The following is a 17776-nucleotide window of genomic DNA, read 5'->3' on the forward strand; positions in this document are numbered from 1 at the left end:
GTGATTTTATTTTTTATATGTCTTTCTTAGAGACATTTTCTGGGACAATGAATTTATATAATATGAGCTCTTAGGAATAAATATTTTGGTTATTATATATATTCAGTCTCAACTACACAGCATAATTTTATGCCAATTTACAATGAATTGAATATTTTGAATTCTAACAGAGGCTAGTTTCTTAAACAAGGTCTGGCCACTTGGGCCACAGTGAGGTGGAAAACTCCCTTCTATCTGAGCCTACGCATGTACGTAGTACTAACTTTCCTCAACCGCCTGCCCATCTGGTGAACGAATTCCTAAAGAAAAAGGTAAAATGTATATATTTCACCACAGGAGTGGTGAGAGAGAACTTTGCCACAGGAGAGAACTTTGCTTAGCATCTCTAAGCTTTGCATGTTGAGACATGGAGATTTTATGACAGGAATCTTTCTGCACAGCCCTAGTCTTTAACCGCACAAACGATCCTTGATATAGTTAGATAAATAAATGTTTTCAAATTCTCCCAGGTAGTGTTAATTACTCCCCAACACGTTATTGTTGGGGAAATTCTAGAAACAAAGATTCTTTATTATTATTTTTTTTTGTTTTACCTATCCTTTTGAATTCACTGAGCTGTAATATGTTTAGTGCAATTTAAAACTCAGTGATTCCCAACTAAACTCAAAATGAAAATAAAAATGACCATATCCCAATTAATTCAGAAGGAACAATTTAATGAGAGTGGATTGCTGAATTATTTGGAACATATCTCATTGCCATAGTTATCTCTTAAAGGATTACTAAAGTATTTAAAGCCAACTTAAATCATGTGATGAATATTTATCTTACTTACTTAGATGTCTGAGCCTTAAAATCATAAACAGCTTTTGCAGGCAATTTCTGAAAAGGAAGGTAAGTCATTAGCATTAACTTAAAATTTGAATATCCTACAAGAAAGCAGTTTCATGTGAATTAAAGAGAAGTGAAACCTCAAGGAATGATTAAAAATATATAATGTAAACTCTTTGCAATTTATGAATAATCAGTTCTTCATTTAGATATTTAGGCTATAGCAAGAATATGGCTTATTCACCATAACTACTGACTATCATATTTCATCTTGGTAAGTAAGGCACATGAATGCCTGCAGAGGATTCTGTACTAGGTAACATTTCTGCTGTAACCAGGGCATTTCCTGGGATAGTTGTGGAGGGTCAGTTGATCTACATCTTGTGTACTGACACAGCTCCTTCTGAATCATAATAAAAGGACTGGTAAAGGCACGAAGGAAGTCATCATCCTTTTTTTCTAAACACTTATTAACAGAATAGCAGAGAAATATTAACCTAATTGTCACTGGGAGGCTAGTTAGTGGCCAAAAGTATAGTCTTGATTATCTCGCCTTCCCTGGAGGGGTCAGGATTTCTTTAGCACACAGTAAGCCAGCTGCCCATCTTTCAGTCAGATACGATGTGACATGTGCTCCCATCAGACACTGGGGCCCACAGATCTGATGGGGACCCCTGTAAGCTAGCTACTCCAGCTCTTCCTTTCCTACTACCCAATAATTCCCTCATCCCACTCTTCCCCCCTGTGATTCTGTGAACTTCAGGAAACCTGGACCACTCCTGACTTCTTTGGGAGGGGGGTCCCACAGGCCCGGGACTGTATAAGACACCTAAAGAGATACTGGGGCTTCCAGTACAAGACCAGCACTCAGACTCCATCAAGCCTTCAGGGCTCCAAAGCAGTGTGAACCAGAGCTCCCGCCTTGGCTCAGGGCGTTGGTCGAAGAGCCAGTACATAGGCGGTTCTCATTAAGTAGGACAGTGGTTGTGGAGGGATCCTCTCCAACAAAAGCAGGCTAGCAAAAATTATTTATGTAGACTCTGTATTGATTTGCAACACAGTTGACCTGAGGCTCTCCCCTACATCCCTGGGCCAAGAATCCGTACAGGGGAAACCTCCTTCCTCCACGGGTGGCCCAGCTCAAGACTCTTTTAGATCACAACTGTTCATTCCTGGGGCAGGATGCAGAGAGGCCTCACTGCCACATCTGGACCGCAGCTGGAGGAGATCGGCAGCGAGGGTCAGGATGCCAGCTGCTGCAGTCCTTTGCTCACAATCCAGGGAAAACGTTCTAAGTTTCTCCACTGTCATTTATGCTTTTAATCTAGGTTCTTCACTGGTTTTGGACGTAACTTTGACTGGCAAGTGCTTTACTGAGTATCTTGTTGAAAAGAGAACTCAGATACCATTGAACCAACTACCTCTTTTTCTGGAGTTCCTCTTCTTTCCCTTGGTGCGCTTCTCCCCAAGTCAGTCAGAGTGGACGAGTAACTTCTAGGGGACTCGCGGTCTAATGGAAAGGACAGGGCAGAGTGAGTACCCACCCAAGAAACGCACACTTGTGTAGCCATTTTCCCTGGAGGCAACTATTTCCCCCCTTAAATGTGGAGAGACATCACAATGGAGCACATGGGTATAACACTCATAGACAATCATAAAGTTGTGATATGAGACACTAAAACAGAGCATTTCAAAAAGAAAAATACCTGAGGTTGCAGAAGTGGTATAATCGTATACATAAACAGAACTGTTGCATTGCTGATGTAAGTACACAGCAGCATCCAGTCCAGAAAGTTCATAGCTGCAAGAATTTTTCATCTCAAAGACTTTGTAATATTTTCTATTTCTAGTCTCTTTTGCTTCCAATTTATAATTACTATTATAAGGCCTTTAGAAGATGGAGAATAACAATAATTTATAGAAATGGAAGAAAGAAAAAGAAAATATGACAGAACTATGGTCATGCCCATTCTCTCTCTCTCTCTCTCTCTCTCTCTCTCTCTGTTTTTAAACGTTTATTGAGTCTTGAGATGTCATCTGGAGGCTTAATGCTCTATTTTCTCCTTGAGCTCAGCTAGTTTATCAAGAAGTAAATATTTATTTCAAGAAAAAAAGAGATTAAAAAAACCTCTAAACAGAATGGATCATATCAGTTGCTTATGAAATATGATACATATTGTATGTTTTTGTGTCCCTTAAATAAAGTATAAATAAATACTTTACAGTATTATGATTGCAAGGATTTCTTAATGGTATCTTAAACCTTACACATTCACATGTGGAAATGTAACTAGAGGTGAAAAGTATTCCGGTAGCCTACGTTATAACATTTTGCCAGTATAACTGGGTCAAAATTTGTTGTAAATTCTTTCTCTTAGGCCTTTAATCCATTTAGTTATCCTGAATAACAAGAAGTATTAAATATAAAATAAATCCATCTGTAAGGTAATGAAAAATGTTGATTCATTAAAAAAATTGTAAAGGTTTTGACTACTTTGATTAAAAGGAAGAATTATCTACATGTAAGAGGTGGGGTATCAGTTATGTGACAGAAAAAGATAAATCTCTAACTCTCTGCAAAGTGTGGATTCCAAAGCCTTTAGGCTTAGGAAGGTAACATGGCCATAAATATTTCAGGTTAACTTAGCCAGTTATTTTCATGAATGCTAAAGGATTATGTGCAGTATATTTTTCCTTGTGCAGTATATTTTTCCATGTAAATTAATATACCTTTATGATCATAGGGTTCTCATAATGATCATAAATATCATGGAATATAAATTATTTTTCACTGGGCTACACACAACTGGAAAAGTGGATGTTTTATTAAAATACAAAATACTCTTTACATGCATTTCAAAGCCCTCTCAATCCATGTTTCAAGGATAGTACATACTTAATCTGCAAGTGAAATTGAGAGCTGATTAAACTAGGATTTTGAAAAACTAGAAAAGGCAGCTAATTTATTAAAAGATAGATTCTGATGTGTCTCAGTCAGTGAAAATTTCAAATAGTAGAAATTGATTTTTGAAATTCTAATTTATTGTTTTTCAATTATGTTTCATACTATAAATGGAGCAAAGTTCAATACTAATAATATAGTAAATTTGGACAATGATAATTAACAATTGAGCCATATAGTACAAAGAAACTTGAATTATTACTCTTTTTTTGCCTATAAACATTATATTCTATATCACAAATTCTGAAATATTAGGAGTTTGAATCTGTTACTGCTACCTTCTCTCTGCATGACCTTGGTCAAGGTTATTGTCCTCTCTGGGTCTCAGTGTCCTTAATTGTAAAATAGTGCTTATAATAATACCTATCCCCTAAGTTTATGCCAGTGCTAATTAGATAACATATGTAAAACATTTTGCCCTATCCTGGTGCATTGAAGACTGTTGATGGTCTAAGCTTCAGCCTAGAATGTTTATTCTGACTTCTTAAAATTTACATGGAAAACAGATGCACTTTAAGAATTAATGAAAAGAATTGTATAGAGATATCAAAACACCTTGTGTTTTTCAGTTAGGTGACTCAAATATGTCCTCTGCATCTGAATTGCTATTAGTCTTTGTGTTGCCACTTCAAGGAGATAAATCCATCTATGAAAACAGAGTTGAAAGTCACTTTTAACCTAAGTGGTCTAATTCAAGTGTCACTATATAATTGTTTAGTAGAAACAGAAAAATAAATGAATTAATGAAATGGAAAAAGAAATAAATACATTGAGTGATGGAAATGAGATTTATATATATATATATATATATATATGTACAGCTTAAAGATACATTCACAAAAATTTAATCCCAATTGTGTCTTTTTAAATGGGGAAGTTATTAAACAAGTCCTAGTCTCCTTTAATCATCCATCAATGACTTTGTTACATATTTCAGTTGTGCATCCAGAATGTTCTGATATAGTATCTTTTATATAGAATGTGAGCAAATTATTTATTGGGTGAATGACTACAAAGTTAAAAAATAATCAAGGAAAAGATTATTTGTTAAACTTTTGGTTTTGGTTCATTTTCTAACAATAAAAGAGCTAACGCAAAGTTGTTAATCTGTTAAGGATATTGACATTCAATTATGGTTTCTGTCTGGAAATCTTTTTAAATTGGTAAAATGTTTAATTTCTTGTTTCACTGTTATTAACAGTTGTTTCAACTCTAACATTAAGCTTCAAAGTTGTTTTCCCTTTTAATTTTGAATGAGTAAATTTTTGTGAATTGAGGATCACTTTAAGCCACACATCAAGCCCAACTATCACATGGGCAAACGGGAACTACTCAGTAAGACACGTTTGCACAACAGCGAGGCCAGGTGGTCTCACAACGCAGGAATGATGAGATGTAGAAATGGCAAAGGACAGAGCTGGCGGGTGGGTATCTGAACCACAAGGAGAAACAAAGAAAGGGGCGTCCACCTTGGAGACTCAGTGCGCTCTCGGGGTCTGGGTGGTGGTAGGCGTTGTTATTGCTGTCCATATCTTGGAAAGAGGCACTGTGAGGCATTCTCCCACCATCGTTCTGGTACAGTGGGCCGTGCGTAGCACCATCTTGAGGCAGTGGGTGGAAAGGCTGGCGCCCCGGGCTCCTTAGAATTTTCAGTGACGAGTTCCTCTCGGGAACGTCCGGCATCAGCTCACTAATAAGACGGTGCAGGATACTGTTGTCTGGCAAGCTCCCCCTTCTCTTTTCAGCTTTAATTTGGTCGCAAATGTCTTTCAGGGCGGAGTCCAGAGCCTGGAAGACAGACGTCTTACTTTTTGCCTTTTCAGTCTGCTTTTTGGGAGTCGAACTTTTTTTCCTCCGGAAAGGCACAGGGCTGACGAGGAACGCGAGTTTAGAAAGGCCGGGGTCCATGTCTTGTCTTCTGGGCTCCTCGGGGTTTTCGTGTTTGGCTCTTTCATGTTTTAACATCGTGGTAAAGCGCGTGTAGGAGGCAGGGCACCTGCCTTTGCAGGAGCTGACGAGGTGCCGGTGATGGTGATGGTGGTGGTGGTGGTGGTGATGGTGGCTGGCGCCGTAGAAACTCTCCGAGGACGTGAAAGAAAAGTGATCGAAGTCACTCTCGCTGCAGAAGGACGATCCTTCGACGTGCACGTAGTCACTGTGGTCGGACACCACCCCGTCCTGGTCGCTGTCGGAGAACTCCACGTGGGGTCTCGGTTGGTCCTCACTGGTGACTTCGATGTGAATCGGCACCAGGGCTTTGGACTTGTGGCCCCGGGGCCCCTGGCAGGGGTGTCGGCTTTGACTTTCTTCCTCCAACAAAGACTCAATGGAGAACCGCCTCTGGGGGCATAAACCGTTCTGTTGTGGTTCTAGGATCACAGGAGACAACATTTCATCTCCTAAATTTGGCATGGATTTTGACTTCTGGATCAGCTTCTCAAATTCAGAGATGCGGGTGGGGACCATGTCCCTGGGCACCTCCTCGGTGGAGGACTGGCTCCAGCCATGGAGCAGGCCCTTGTTTGGTGGCTCATTTTCGTATTGCATTATTCTCGACTTCACGGAGCAGATCACCTCTGAACTCATCAGATCCTTCCGGTTGATGCGGTGCATTTTCTTGTACATTTTCAGGAACCCTGGGGCGTTGTGGGCGGACCTGTGGCGGAGCCGTGATCTGCCCTCCGGGAGGTACGGGGACGCCCACGAGACGGGGCAGCTCTCTTCCGGGTCCTCTTCGCATAGCAGGGAGCCCATACTTTCCGACTTGGCCTTCGGGTCTGGGAAGCTATCGCTGTCATCGTTTAAGAGGTCGTCACAACTACGGGATTTGATTTTGGGGGACACCGTTTCTTCAGTGCTGCTCCAGACCTCAGCGTTCTGCCGGGCCATCTGCCAGCCGTTTTTGAAAGTGATGGCTCTCTGTGAGTCACACGGGACGTCCAAATGCTGTCTGTAAGTGTTACAGTAATCTACCTCGTTGGAGGGGTTACCGTTGAGCCCTGAGTAACTGCAAAGGGATGGACACATTTTGCTATCATCCCCACCTTTTAATCCAGAGCAGCGTGGTGGAAGAGAGACATTTGAAGAAGTTAAAAGTTTCACAGAGAGGACAGCATGTCAGTTAGCATAAGACAGCACAGCAAAGAGAAGGCAGTGTGGGTTAAGCCAGACACTGATTGTTATACATGAAGCTTTGACTTTAGAGACCAAGGTCTACATCTGGAGTGTGATAATACCTTTTCAATGATTGTAGCTTTACAGATATTAAAGTTAACCAAACCATGTAGAAAAAGTAACTGGTGTAGTTAATCAACCATTTCTATTGAAATACTTCATATATCTTTCTTATACAGTATAGCATCTTATAAGCTAATATAGCATGATGTGGCAGTAATTTAAAGGTTTAACAGCTAATGACAAAAGTGATACAGATTTAATCAACCTAATAGGGTCAGAATTTGAACCTCATTTGATATATAATAATAGAGAGGTAGAGCCTAATTTGTAAATTTATATTTCATTAAAACTCCCACAACTGTATTAATTATTTTTTCATGAGCATTAGATAGAAAAGGCTATAAGATAAAATATTTTCCAAAATTGCAAAATCAAGATGCTTTAAACTATTGCTGCTAACATCTTTCCAAGAAAAAATGAATTACTGTCTCCTTAAACAAACTAAGTTACCTCTTTAATGTTCTACCTAGAACATTTTATTAGGCAAGGTCTCATAAGGATAACTGGACATAATGTAAAACTTTCATCAGAGATAAAGTCATCTTGTTTTTCAGGGGGGGGTGGTCATTTAAAAAAATAATTTGCAATTATCTGATAATAGAGAGCTGAGCATGACCTCAATTTGGAGCATCTATGCAAATACTCTTTTCATTTGCTCTGCTGAGTTAACTAATATGAGAGAGGCCAAATGCATCTAACGATATACATTTTCTTGTTAGAAATAAACCTAGTGGAAGAAAATGTCTCTATTGATAGCTCCTGCTGTATAATCTTCCCCAAATTCTTCAAAAGTAGATAAGCACATAAGTAAGTAGGTATGTAGTTCTTAGGAAAGGAAGTTGGCTTAACACTCCCTAGGATAAAAACAAATGTCTAAATCAGTCAGAATTCTTTTAACTTTTGGGCGGTATCCAAACATAATGAATCAGTGGTATTTCCTGACCTATGTGTTACCTTAAGCTATTTGCTTGCATAAATGAGTAGAATCAGATAAAGGTGTCCTTGTTAATTTAAGGAAAGGAATCCTGAAAGGGGTTCACTCCCTCTGAAGCTTCCGGTTAGTATTCATAACTTTACCAGGACGGGAGGAGAGCTGGTGTCTTCCATTTATCCGGACTCTAAGCATCAAAACCAGCCTGTCTTTTGCACACACACCTGCTGCCTCTCACCTTTGACTACCATGTGGCAACACTTTTAGTGCCTGCATTTGCTCTATGCTGTGTCATGGGGACTTCTGTTAGAGCTCGCTTTCCTCACACATTTCATGTTCCTTCTCTGTTCTGTTATAGCCTCAGGAGACTGGAGGAGACTGTGGTCTAGACCTAGGTGCACAGGGACGCTGGTTCAATTCCCAGTCCCCATCTTAGCAATATTCCTGCTATGGTGGCAGTAAAGCACTCGGCAATATTTCAGAGACTGGAAGGAGTGACTTGCTCCCATTCAGCACAACTCACTGAGTTTCCAGGGAGAAGACAGGTCATACGGAAAAAGGGCTTGGTAATGTCTTAATTTTATCACTGTGGCTGAAAACCAGTTACTGGTTTTATTATAGAATAGAAAAACTTGATAATATGCAAATATAATCTTTTAATAGCCTGACAATAAATTAGTTGCTACTTTGAATTTCTCCATCCCAACCATAAATGATATATTTGGAAGAAATGAAAGCATTAACCCATGATAGTCAGAGTCCCTTACGCCACTTAAATGGCTCCCCAACCTGAATTAAGTCTGTGTAGAAAGAAAGCTATTGTTCCCAAACTATATTTAAATGCTAACGACCTCTGGATAGTTATTACTGGTCCAGCTGTCACAGGGAACTGTAGGGTCACACTTAAGCTAGTGACTTGTTTATACTTCAGTGTATTGCTGTTTACCTTTTGCTCTGGACGGGGAAGAAGGGGAAGAACTAACGAAGGACTGAGTCAGGATGGCGCTAGGTCCTGGGAGGTCCGCCCGGCCAGAGCTGGTCCTGCTGGCCCGTGGATCCCCCAGGCCCCTGGGCTGCCCCACGGCCGGCTCGCTCTTCCTCCTTTTCCTGAAGTCACCGGCCAGGCTTGCAGAACTGAAAGAAGGCATCAGGGTAACGTGAACCGGAAAGACTGGCGGAATATGATGGGAACAGTGTTATCATTCTTATCCCTACCCCCCAAACGGCATTGATAGGAATTCCTCCCTTGATATTAAACAGTACTTTTTTTGTTATCATCTCTTTAAAATAATGGATCAACTTTATTTTTTTTAGAGCAGTTTTAGGTGACTGAGAAGTGATTGGAAAGTACAGAGTCCCACCCACACATTCCCCTGCACACGGCCTTCCTATTATTGACAACCTTTATTAGTGTGGTACCTTTGTCACAGTTGACAAACTATTCTGATACATCATTATTAAATATAATTAGAGTCCATTTTTTACTTGGGTTTATGTTTCTGTGTTGAGCTTTCTGAGTTTTGGCAAATGTGGAATGACATGTGTCCATCCCTGCTGTATTCTATAGAATAATGTCATGTCTATAAAAATGCTGCACATTGTACCTGCCATCCCTCCCTCCCCTGAACACCCAGCAACCACTGATTGTTTACTGTCTCCATAACCTTCCCTTTTTTGGAATGTCCTATTCATGGAACCAACAGTATGCAGCCTTTTTAGATTGGCCTCAGTCATTTAGCGTTACGCCTTTAAGATTTTTCCGTCTTTTTTTTTTTTTTTTTTTTTTGGCTGATAGCTCATTACTTTTTATTGTTGGGTAATATTCCATTACATGGCTGGATCACAGTATGTTCACCCATTCAGCTACTGAAGGACATCTGGGTTGCTTCAAAGTCTTGGCAATTATGAACTCAGCTGCTGTAAGCATTCATGTGCAGGTTTTTGTGTGGATATTAGTTTGTAATCATCTTTTAAAGTAAAAATTCGCCAATTAGTGTAATACGTCATAACTGACAATTCACTCTTACGAGTTGTGTCATGTCTCTGTTCTCTATAAAAGGGTCTAACAGCATGAATAGGTCCAGAGGAGGGATGCCAAGATGGAGGAAGGGACCAGAAAAAGGGAAGACATCCTGGTGAGACAAATTTCTTATCTCAGGGCTTGCCTATGGCTCTTCTAATAACCATAGCTTTAAAAAACTTACTCTGGAATTCCAAGGTTTTCCTCTTTAAATAATGAATGACCAATGATTAAAGAGTCCTTTCACTCAGTTGTATTAAATGGTGCTAACAATCTTAAGGCAGGAAATCTTTATCATGGTTCTGGGTCTGAGTACAGTATCATTTAAGACAAACGTTAGTGAACAGAGATGTACATGACACAGCATGCTGTCTGTCAAATCCCTAGATAAAATTATACCAGTGGCAGCAGCAAAAGCACACCAGCTCCTACAAGCCAGCAGTATGCTATTTGCTTTCCTGACATTAAGGTCCTATGGAGCCCACAGTGTGGTCACTGTTTCACAAAGGGGTAAATGGGACACACACTCTTCGCAAGGGTAGAGGTGGAGCGAGCCAGATGTTAGAGTTTGTCTGCACTCTTTGAAAGAGGATGCCCCATCTGGACCTGTTTTGCCCTCATTCTTCTTTTGTGTGAGGGTCTGTCTTTACAGCAATCCTTAGGTCAGATTAGAACTCTAAAATTCGGACATTTTATGGGCATATATAGGTGGAAAAAAATGTAAAAGCAGAGGTTGGGGGAGTGCCTTTTCTAGTGACATGAATGCCGTTGGATAGCACTCATGAACTCAATTTACAAAGCTTTCTTCTTTGTGTAGACATCGATACCTAAGGGCACATTAATGTCACATAAATATGTGTTGTTGAGGATACAATATGGCTGGAAGTTTGAATTATTTAATTTTGCTATTGAACTGTGTCTGAATTTCTGTAATATTTTAAAGTCAGTATGATATTCAAAACCCACCAACAGAACTTACCTTGGTGGACTTTTAAGGCAGGACTACTAGTGTGTTGTAAGCTATTTTGGTTCCATTCTACTTTGTCCCTGCTCCGCGTCAACTGTGTTAACTTAGTAAGTTATGGAGCCTAAGTGTCAGTCTGCTCAGAGATAAAATGGGGGTAAATGGTACTTAACTCATAGTGGTGTCTGAAGGATGGAATGTGTTTATGTACTTAGAATGCCTGGAATATAGTAAGCCCTCATTTAGTGGTAGAAACAGTAATTCTGATTTGTGTGGTAAGGTATCATGAACAAATATGTGTAGAACATAATTGCTAAAATTTTTCAAACATATGTGTCATATAAATAAAAATATTGAAAGTCAGATGTTTATAAAGAGACAAGGAAGGGGAGAATTTCTCAGTTTGTAAAGCAGTTCAGAAATATTTCACTTAACTTTTATAAATTCTTAAATATGAGCATATAAAATAATGCAGAAACAAAATAAAACAACTTCATAAAGTACAGTGCTTAAAATAAAAATGTGATACATAGTCCTCATTACTACTTCACTGAAAAAGAAATCACAGTATACCATACTCTAGTTGTATCCTGTACTGGCATTCTTACCTAGAGGGTCTTTCCAGGCTTCTGTCTATAGAGGATTGATACAAGGAGGCCTGTGAAGATAGAATAAGAGTACCATGAAAATTTTTACCATAGCAAAATTTCTTTTGTCCATGAACAGTAAGTTAGGTATGCTAAAAAGAATATTGTAAAAATTGAGATTAAAACTACCATTTATTATTACCACCAAAAATATCTTCCCCCAGAAGAAATCAGGCCACCTCATATGTCTACTTTCTTCTCATCTATTTTCTCTTCTGATACTCTGCTCTGGGTTTCTCTGTTTTACTCAAATCACTTACAACCTAAACACTGCCTGAGAAAAAATAGAAAAATCAATAGCCACTCCTTTATGTAGAAAATTGACTATAAATAGAAATTTCCTACAGAAAAGAATGGTGTGATTTTTAAAAAATTGTAGTCATTCAATCTTTATAAAACATAAACTCTATTTTTGTCATGTTGTCACATAAAATTTAAGCAAACTTGAAACACCTTTCATCTGTCAATGTAGACATATTTTAATAAGAATCACAAAATTTGGCTTGAAATTAAACTAAATTACTGCTACTTAAATCAGATATAGATAATATCTTCTAAATAGTTATGTTCCAGGTTAGTTTAAAATAAATGATTGAATGAACCAACATATAGCTTTTTTTTTTTTTTAAGTCCATTTTTAACATTTTTATCAGAAAATCAACTCTGAGTGGTTCATGGTTTTAGGAACAAAGAAATATAGGAAATACAAGTTGATAAATAATTCCAAATGCATATTATACACACTATTTTCTTATTACTTCATTTTGAACACTACAGTGAAATAGATATTAAGCAAATATGTTACATAAAAAATTTTCACTTCCCATGGCCATCTACTGGAATAATTGATAAAATACTAAGAGACAAGAGGATCAGTATTGAACATTAGAATGTTAGGTGACACTGCTGAGGGAGCAGTGTGGTATGATGTCTAGAATGCATGGGAAAATGCCTATACTAAATAGTCTTGGCTTTTGTCATATTTGATGATTAAATCATCATCACAAACAAATTGGTCTCACGAGGAACTGAAATTATAGGTTGAAAATGTTCTTTTGTATGAACATCTAAAGATGTCAGCCAGAAAGACAGAATTCACACATTTTATCTTAAGGCTTTACCACTAAGAAATATTTTACCAGAGTGCTAAAAACTTTCTTAGTGGAAATTAAACTACACTTTAAGAGCTATGTCTATAACTAGGGTTTTTATTTGTAAATTATCACCAATTAACTAGTTAAAATATTAGTATGTAATTTTTAGATTCTTTATATAGATCAATCTGACAAGCCTCTTTATGCAGAATTTTAAAATTGCTTCTATTCAGTAATATATTTTTTACTTCCATCTTACTAAATGAGAATGGAATCTTGCCCAGAAACAAACAAAAGAATCCTCTGTAAGAGAATATTTCCCCTATGTTAGACAGAACAAGTGTATGCTAATAATTTTAGTTCCTAAAAAACATTTAGGTCTCTAGGTTTTCAGCAAATATAAAATTAGAAAAAAAAATGTGTGGTATGCTGATCTGATAAGTTTACAAGATTATTTTAACTCATTGAACTCTGAATCAGACACTGGAAAGGTGGGAAAATAAATACTAAATAAGAAGGAAGGCCACCAAGTAAATAAATAAAACCAGATACTTATATATTGACTTAGAAATATTTATTCTACATGTGTGCAGAAGAGCAACACCAAAGAGCCCCAGAACATTGCCATCGGTGTGGATCACTCCTCTCCTGGGACACCCAACCACAAACCCCAGTTGGTCATCAGAAAGTGTCAATGTCAGAGTATTCTTAGAATACCCCTGGAAGGCCCTGGCCGATTGACTCAGTGGTAGAGCATTGGCCCAGCATGTGGAAGTCCCAGGTTCAATTCCTGGTCAGGGCACACAGGAGAAGCACCCAACTGCTCCTCCACCCTTCCAGCTCTCCTTCCTCTCTGTCTCTCTCTTCTCCTCCTGCAGCCAAGGCTCCATTGGAGCAAAGTTGGCCCGGGCACTGAGGATGGCTCCATGGCCTCCACCTCAGGTGCTAGAATGGCTCAGGTTGCAGCGGAGCAATGCCCCAGATGGGCAGAGCATCACCCCCTAGTGGGCATGCCGGATGGATTCTGGTTGGGCACATGCAGGAGTCTGTCTGCCTCTCCGCTTCTAACTTCAGAAAAAAAAAAAAAAAAAGAATACCCCTGGAGTGATCAGAAAATTTGAATTCCCAGTTTGTGATGAGCCTAAATAATAAGGTAATATAAATTAAAACATTGCATAGGGAGTGAAAGCTCTATACTTCTTATTGTTTTAGACTTAGGCTAAGAAGCTACAATAATTCCTCCTTGTGTTGGTTTCCATACTCCAAAATAACCTGGAATGGACTGTGTGATTTTATGTATACTGTGAGGAAAAGGTTCAATATTAAATTATAAGGAAACAGTAAGAAGTCTAGATAGATGACTAAGAGAAAATCTTGTATGATAAATGCAGGAATGGTACTCAACCTGAAGTGGAAGTTGCCTCCAGAAAAGAGGTCACCTGTTTTACCAATAATGATCTACTGAGTATTCACATGTTACCATTATTTTAACACATCGAAACAAAGGTCATTTTAAAAAGTATAGACTCTTCCTATTAAGTGACCACATGATTATACTTTGTTTAAAATTCCTTAATTGTTCTTCATGAATGCCAGTTTCTCAGTTACATGTATAGATTAGGAAATATGTTATTTATGGCATTACTAGGCACTTGATAAATAATAGCTAAGGTATGTATAATCAGTTGCAACTTTTACAGAACTGTTTTACATAGGTTATTAAACACAGAATTCAGTACCTTATTAGAGTATGTTTTTATACTCTGAAAAACCATAAAGTGAAATTAATGACATAATTAATTACATAATTAACAACATAATGCTATCAGAATCATACAACAGTCCTCTCAATCCCAAAGAGATAATAGCAAGTCAGCTTAACTATCAGCAAAGTGATTTTTTATGATTTTTTAATTGCCACTGCCTAACCATATAGAATGCAAAAAAATAAGTTTCTACTATGTTTAGCCCATGAATTTAACAGAAATTAATAGTTAGTAAGAAATAGACTTAAGTACATAATATGTTTCTTAAAAATTTGAACTCTAAATATATCTCTTAGAAATGCTAAGAATTGTGGTATAAGGAAATAGCTTGGAAGTGAAGGTTAAGAGACTTGTTTTATTTTTAATTTCGCACTATCTTACCATGTTATTTTGGACATTATCTCCTAAAAGAATTGAGCTCTACTTGTCTTGACTGAAAAAATAAGGGAGTTAAATATGGTGAGCTCTAAATTCTATTTCCATTTTCCATGAACCAACTACCTTGAAAACAGCCTAGAAATATCTGACCAAAACATATGAGAGAAATATCTGACCAAATTGAGTTCCAAAGTAATTCTTGGGTTATTCATCTGTTGAAATGATACCCTCTCTTCAGATGTGAAGAAGGCATAAGAATAGAACTGCTGTTATATTTGATTTTCTTTACATTACATGCCCATCTCCAAAAAAAGGTATTTAGAAATGACTGAATTCACTAACCCAGAATGTTTCTGATTATGCTGTTTTACTTTTAATACTGAAATATTTTGATCACTTATGTTTAATGTACACGCTGATGTACAGCTCAGGGGAAATAATGTGGAATTGTAGATTGAAGCTCTAGAAAGTTGGCCATTCCCTTCGGAGACTGTGCTTGCATTTCCCATTTTTACCACCATGTGTCAGTAGTGCTTCCTGCAGCACAGGTGTCCTACTAGCTTTGTTTTATTTTCTAGTTGCACATATTTAACTGAGTTAAGACTTTTCAATGAAAATAAAATATTTCTTAGGTGTTTTTGTATTTACTAAGGACCACAGAAGAACTACTGTTCAAATACCAGTTTATTTATTTCATCCTTGCTGCTTCTAAGAATTCCCACAGGGAGGTTTTTATAGAGCTGATGTTTTATTTTAGCAAAACTGTCACTTTCGCTTGTGTCTACTAATGAGTCCTAAAATCTGCTTTCCAAAATATTTTATGTTTCTTCATAAAAAGCAGGATAAAGAACTTTTGACTCTGGATTATTTCTGCCTTTTTCATTTCTCTCTTTGACCAATTCAAATAAAATCTCACATTGCCTGGCATAATTTATTTTTTACCTAACAGATTGTCATGAACATTTCTCAACAGAGACGGCAAATGCATTTCATGTCCTATGCCTGTGATAATCTGTGACAGTGGCTGCCGGATGGCAGTGTGGAGAAGGATTAGTAACATCTGTCAAGGCTGTAGAACCAGAAAGCTGTGACATAGGTGCCAGTTGTCAGCCCTATTCTTTTTTTAGCATTTAAAAAAACCTTTTCAATGACAGTGTACATCCAATATTATTTTGTATTAGCTTCAAGTAGACATGTCGGCCCTCTTCTTGGTTTTATCTGATGCTAACGTGCACAGATTGTATCTAGGAAAATGAAAGCATGAAAGTACATGTCAAGAATATGTGAGGTGTAAACAGCTCATTAGCTAAGAATCTGAAGGGTCATTCTGTCCCTCCACACATGATGCTAAAATGGCTCTGAGAAGCCTTCGAGTAGTGTTTTAGTCTAATCAAAACAGGTGCTGCCTGACCAGGCGGTGGCGCAGTGGATAGACTGGGATGCGGAGGACCCAGGTTCGAGACCCCGAGGTCGCCAGCTTGAGTGTGGGCTCGTCTGGCTTGAGCAAAAAGCTCACCAGCTTGGACCCAAGGTCGCTGGCTCAAGCAAGGGGTTACTCGGTCTGCTGAAGGCCCGTGGTCAAGGCACATATGAGAAAGCAAGCAATGAACAACTAAGGTGTCGCAATGAAAAACTGATGATTGATGCTTCTCATCTCTCTCTGTTCCTGTCTATCTATCCCTCTCTCTGACTCTCTCTCTCTGCCTCTGTAAAAAACAAAAACAAAAAAACAAAAAAACAAAACCAAAAAAACAACAGGTGCTTATTCTATGCACGAAGACCACTACTCTTGATTTTTGATGGTCACACTCCTGGATACCAAGACTGCATTGATAGTTCCACTCAGTTATGGTTGGAATGATTCTTCACCCACATTTCAGAAAAAGCCAATGCCTTTGGTATAATTCATGGCCAAGGAATGGTACTGGTGATAACACTACGATGCAAGGGGAGATTTTTCAAAAACAGCTGAGACACTACAGTGAATTGTAAAACACAGATGTCCAGAATCACAGTAACAGCTCCTAAGAGAGAAATCTGAAAAAGAGAAGAATTCGTCTTTACCTCATTGGAAACACCGGAAGAATGATCTTGAACATAGTCCAGAGCCTTTTTAGGAGGCTGGGTGTCGATGCACACCACATAAGCAGAAGTGCAGAGATGAAATGGAGGAGAGTCAATGGCAGCAAGGAATGACCATGTGGAAAAGGTGACAACAGTTAGAAATCGAGTGACGACAGCATCAGATACACATAAAGAGTGATACGAATGGAGCAAAACGGGGGGGGGGGGTCTAGGAGGAAGAGCGCCACGTGCGTGAATATTCTCAAGCACTGGGCAAAATTACTGGCGATGTGATTAGTGTATTTAATGATTCATTTCATTAAATCGAATTAGCACTCCTCGTCTCGAGCCACAGAGGAACGCGAGGTTTATCAAAGAAACATTAAAGGAGCAGTGGACAAGTGGGTAGCATGCTGGTGAGTTTTCATGTGTGGCTGGAAATGATTATAGAAAAATGCTGGTGATTTAGGCTCAGAACAGAAATAGGTAGAGTCCCTATAAATTGTCTGATCAACAATAACAGTACATATAAAATAAAACTAGAGCATTTGTTTCCTCTGAAATAAAAGACACACACGTGGCTACTTAGATGCAAATTAGAAAAGAAAATGAGAGAAAATATTCCTCTCATTAGGCATAGAAAGTCTGATTTATATTTATTTACAATCACTTTTGGTCTAGTTCAATATGATAATGAATCTAACCAAGTCTCCTTTGCATCTTAATGGACAAAAGGGACTACTATAACCACTCAGTAGGGAAAATACCATTTAGTATATGAGCATATAAATCAATCTATCATATGGCAAAAAAAAAAAGAAAAAGAAAAAAAAAGATTGTACTCTCTGTTAGTAAAATTCTGTGCAATGATAATCAGTATGT

At 38.2% G+C, this 17776-nt stretch overlaps 1 protein-coding gene across 17 annotated transcripts in view; it reads right to left on the reverse strand.

Annotated features, from left to right (window-relative positions):
• The window catches only part of SORBS2 (sorbin and SH3 domain containing 2), a 129515-nt gene that overhangs the window by 30437 nt on the left and 81302 nt on the right, over positions 1 to 17776 (reverse strand). For 6 of the 17 annotated variants that reach the window (XM_066236214.1, XM_066236211.1, XM_066236210.1 and 3 more), the window contains 5 exons: positions 11554 to 11603; positions 8908 to 9095; positions 5263 to 6837; positions 2253 to 2341; positions 836 to 882 (listed from right to left, as the gene is read on the reverse strand). In XM_066236214.1, coding sequence (XP_066092311.1) covers positions 836 to 882; positions 2253 to 2341; positions 5263 to 6837; positions 8908 to 9095; positions 11554 to 11603 — 1949 coding nt within the window. Of the gene's footprint in view, positions 1 to 835; positions 883 to 2252; positions 2342 to 5262; positions 6838 to 8907; positions 9096 to 11553; positions 11604 to 16894; positions 16952 to 17776 lie in introns of all 17 variants that reach the window. The other 11 variants (XM_066236208.1, XM_066236217.1, XM_066236224.1 and 8 more) reach the window with 3 other exon arrangements.

This window comes from Saccopteryx bilineata, chromosome 6 (genome assembly GCF_036850765.1).
Source record: "Saccopteryx bilineata isolate mSacBil1 chromosome 6, mSacBil1_pri_phased_curated, whole genome shotgun sequence".
Classification (NCBI taxonomy): domain Eukaryota; kingdom Metazoa; phylum Chordata; class Mammalia; order Chiroptera; family Emballonuridae; genus Saccopteryx; species Saccopteryx bilineata.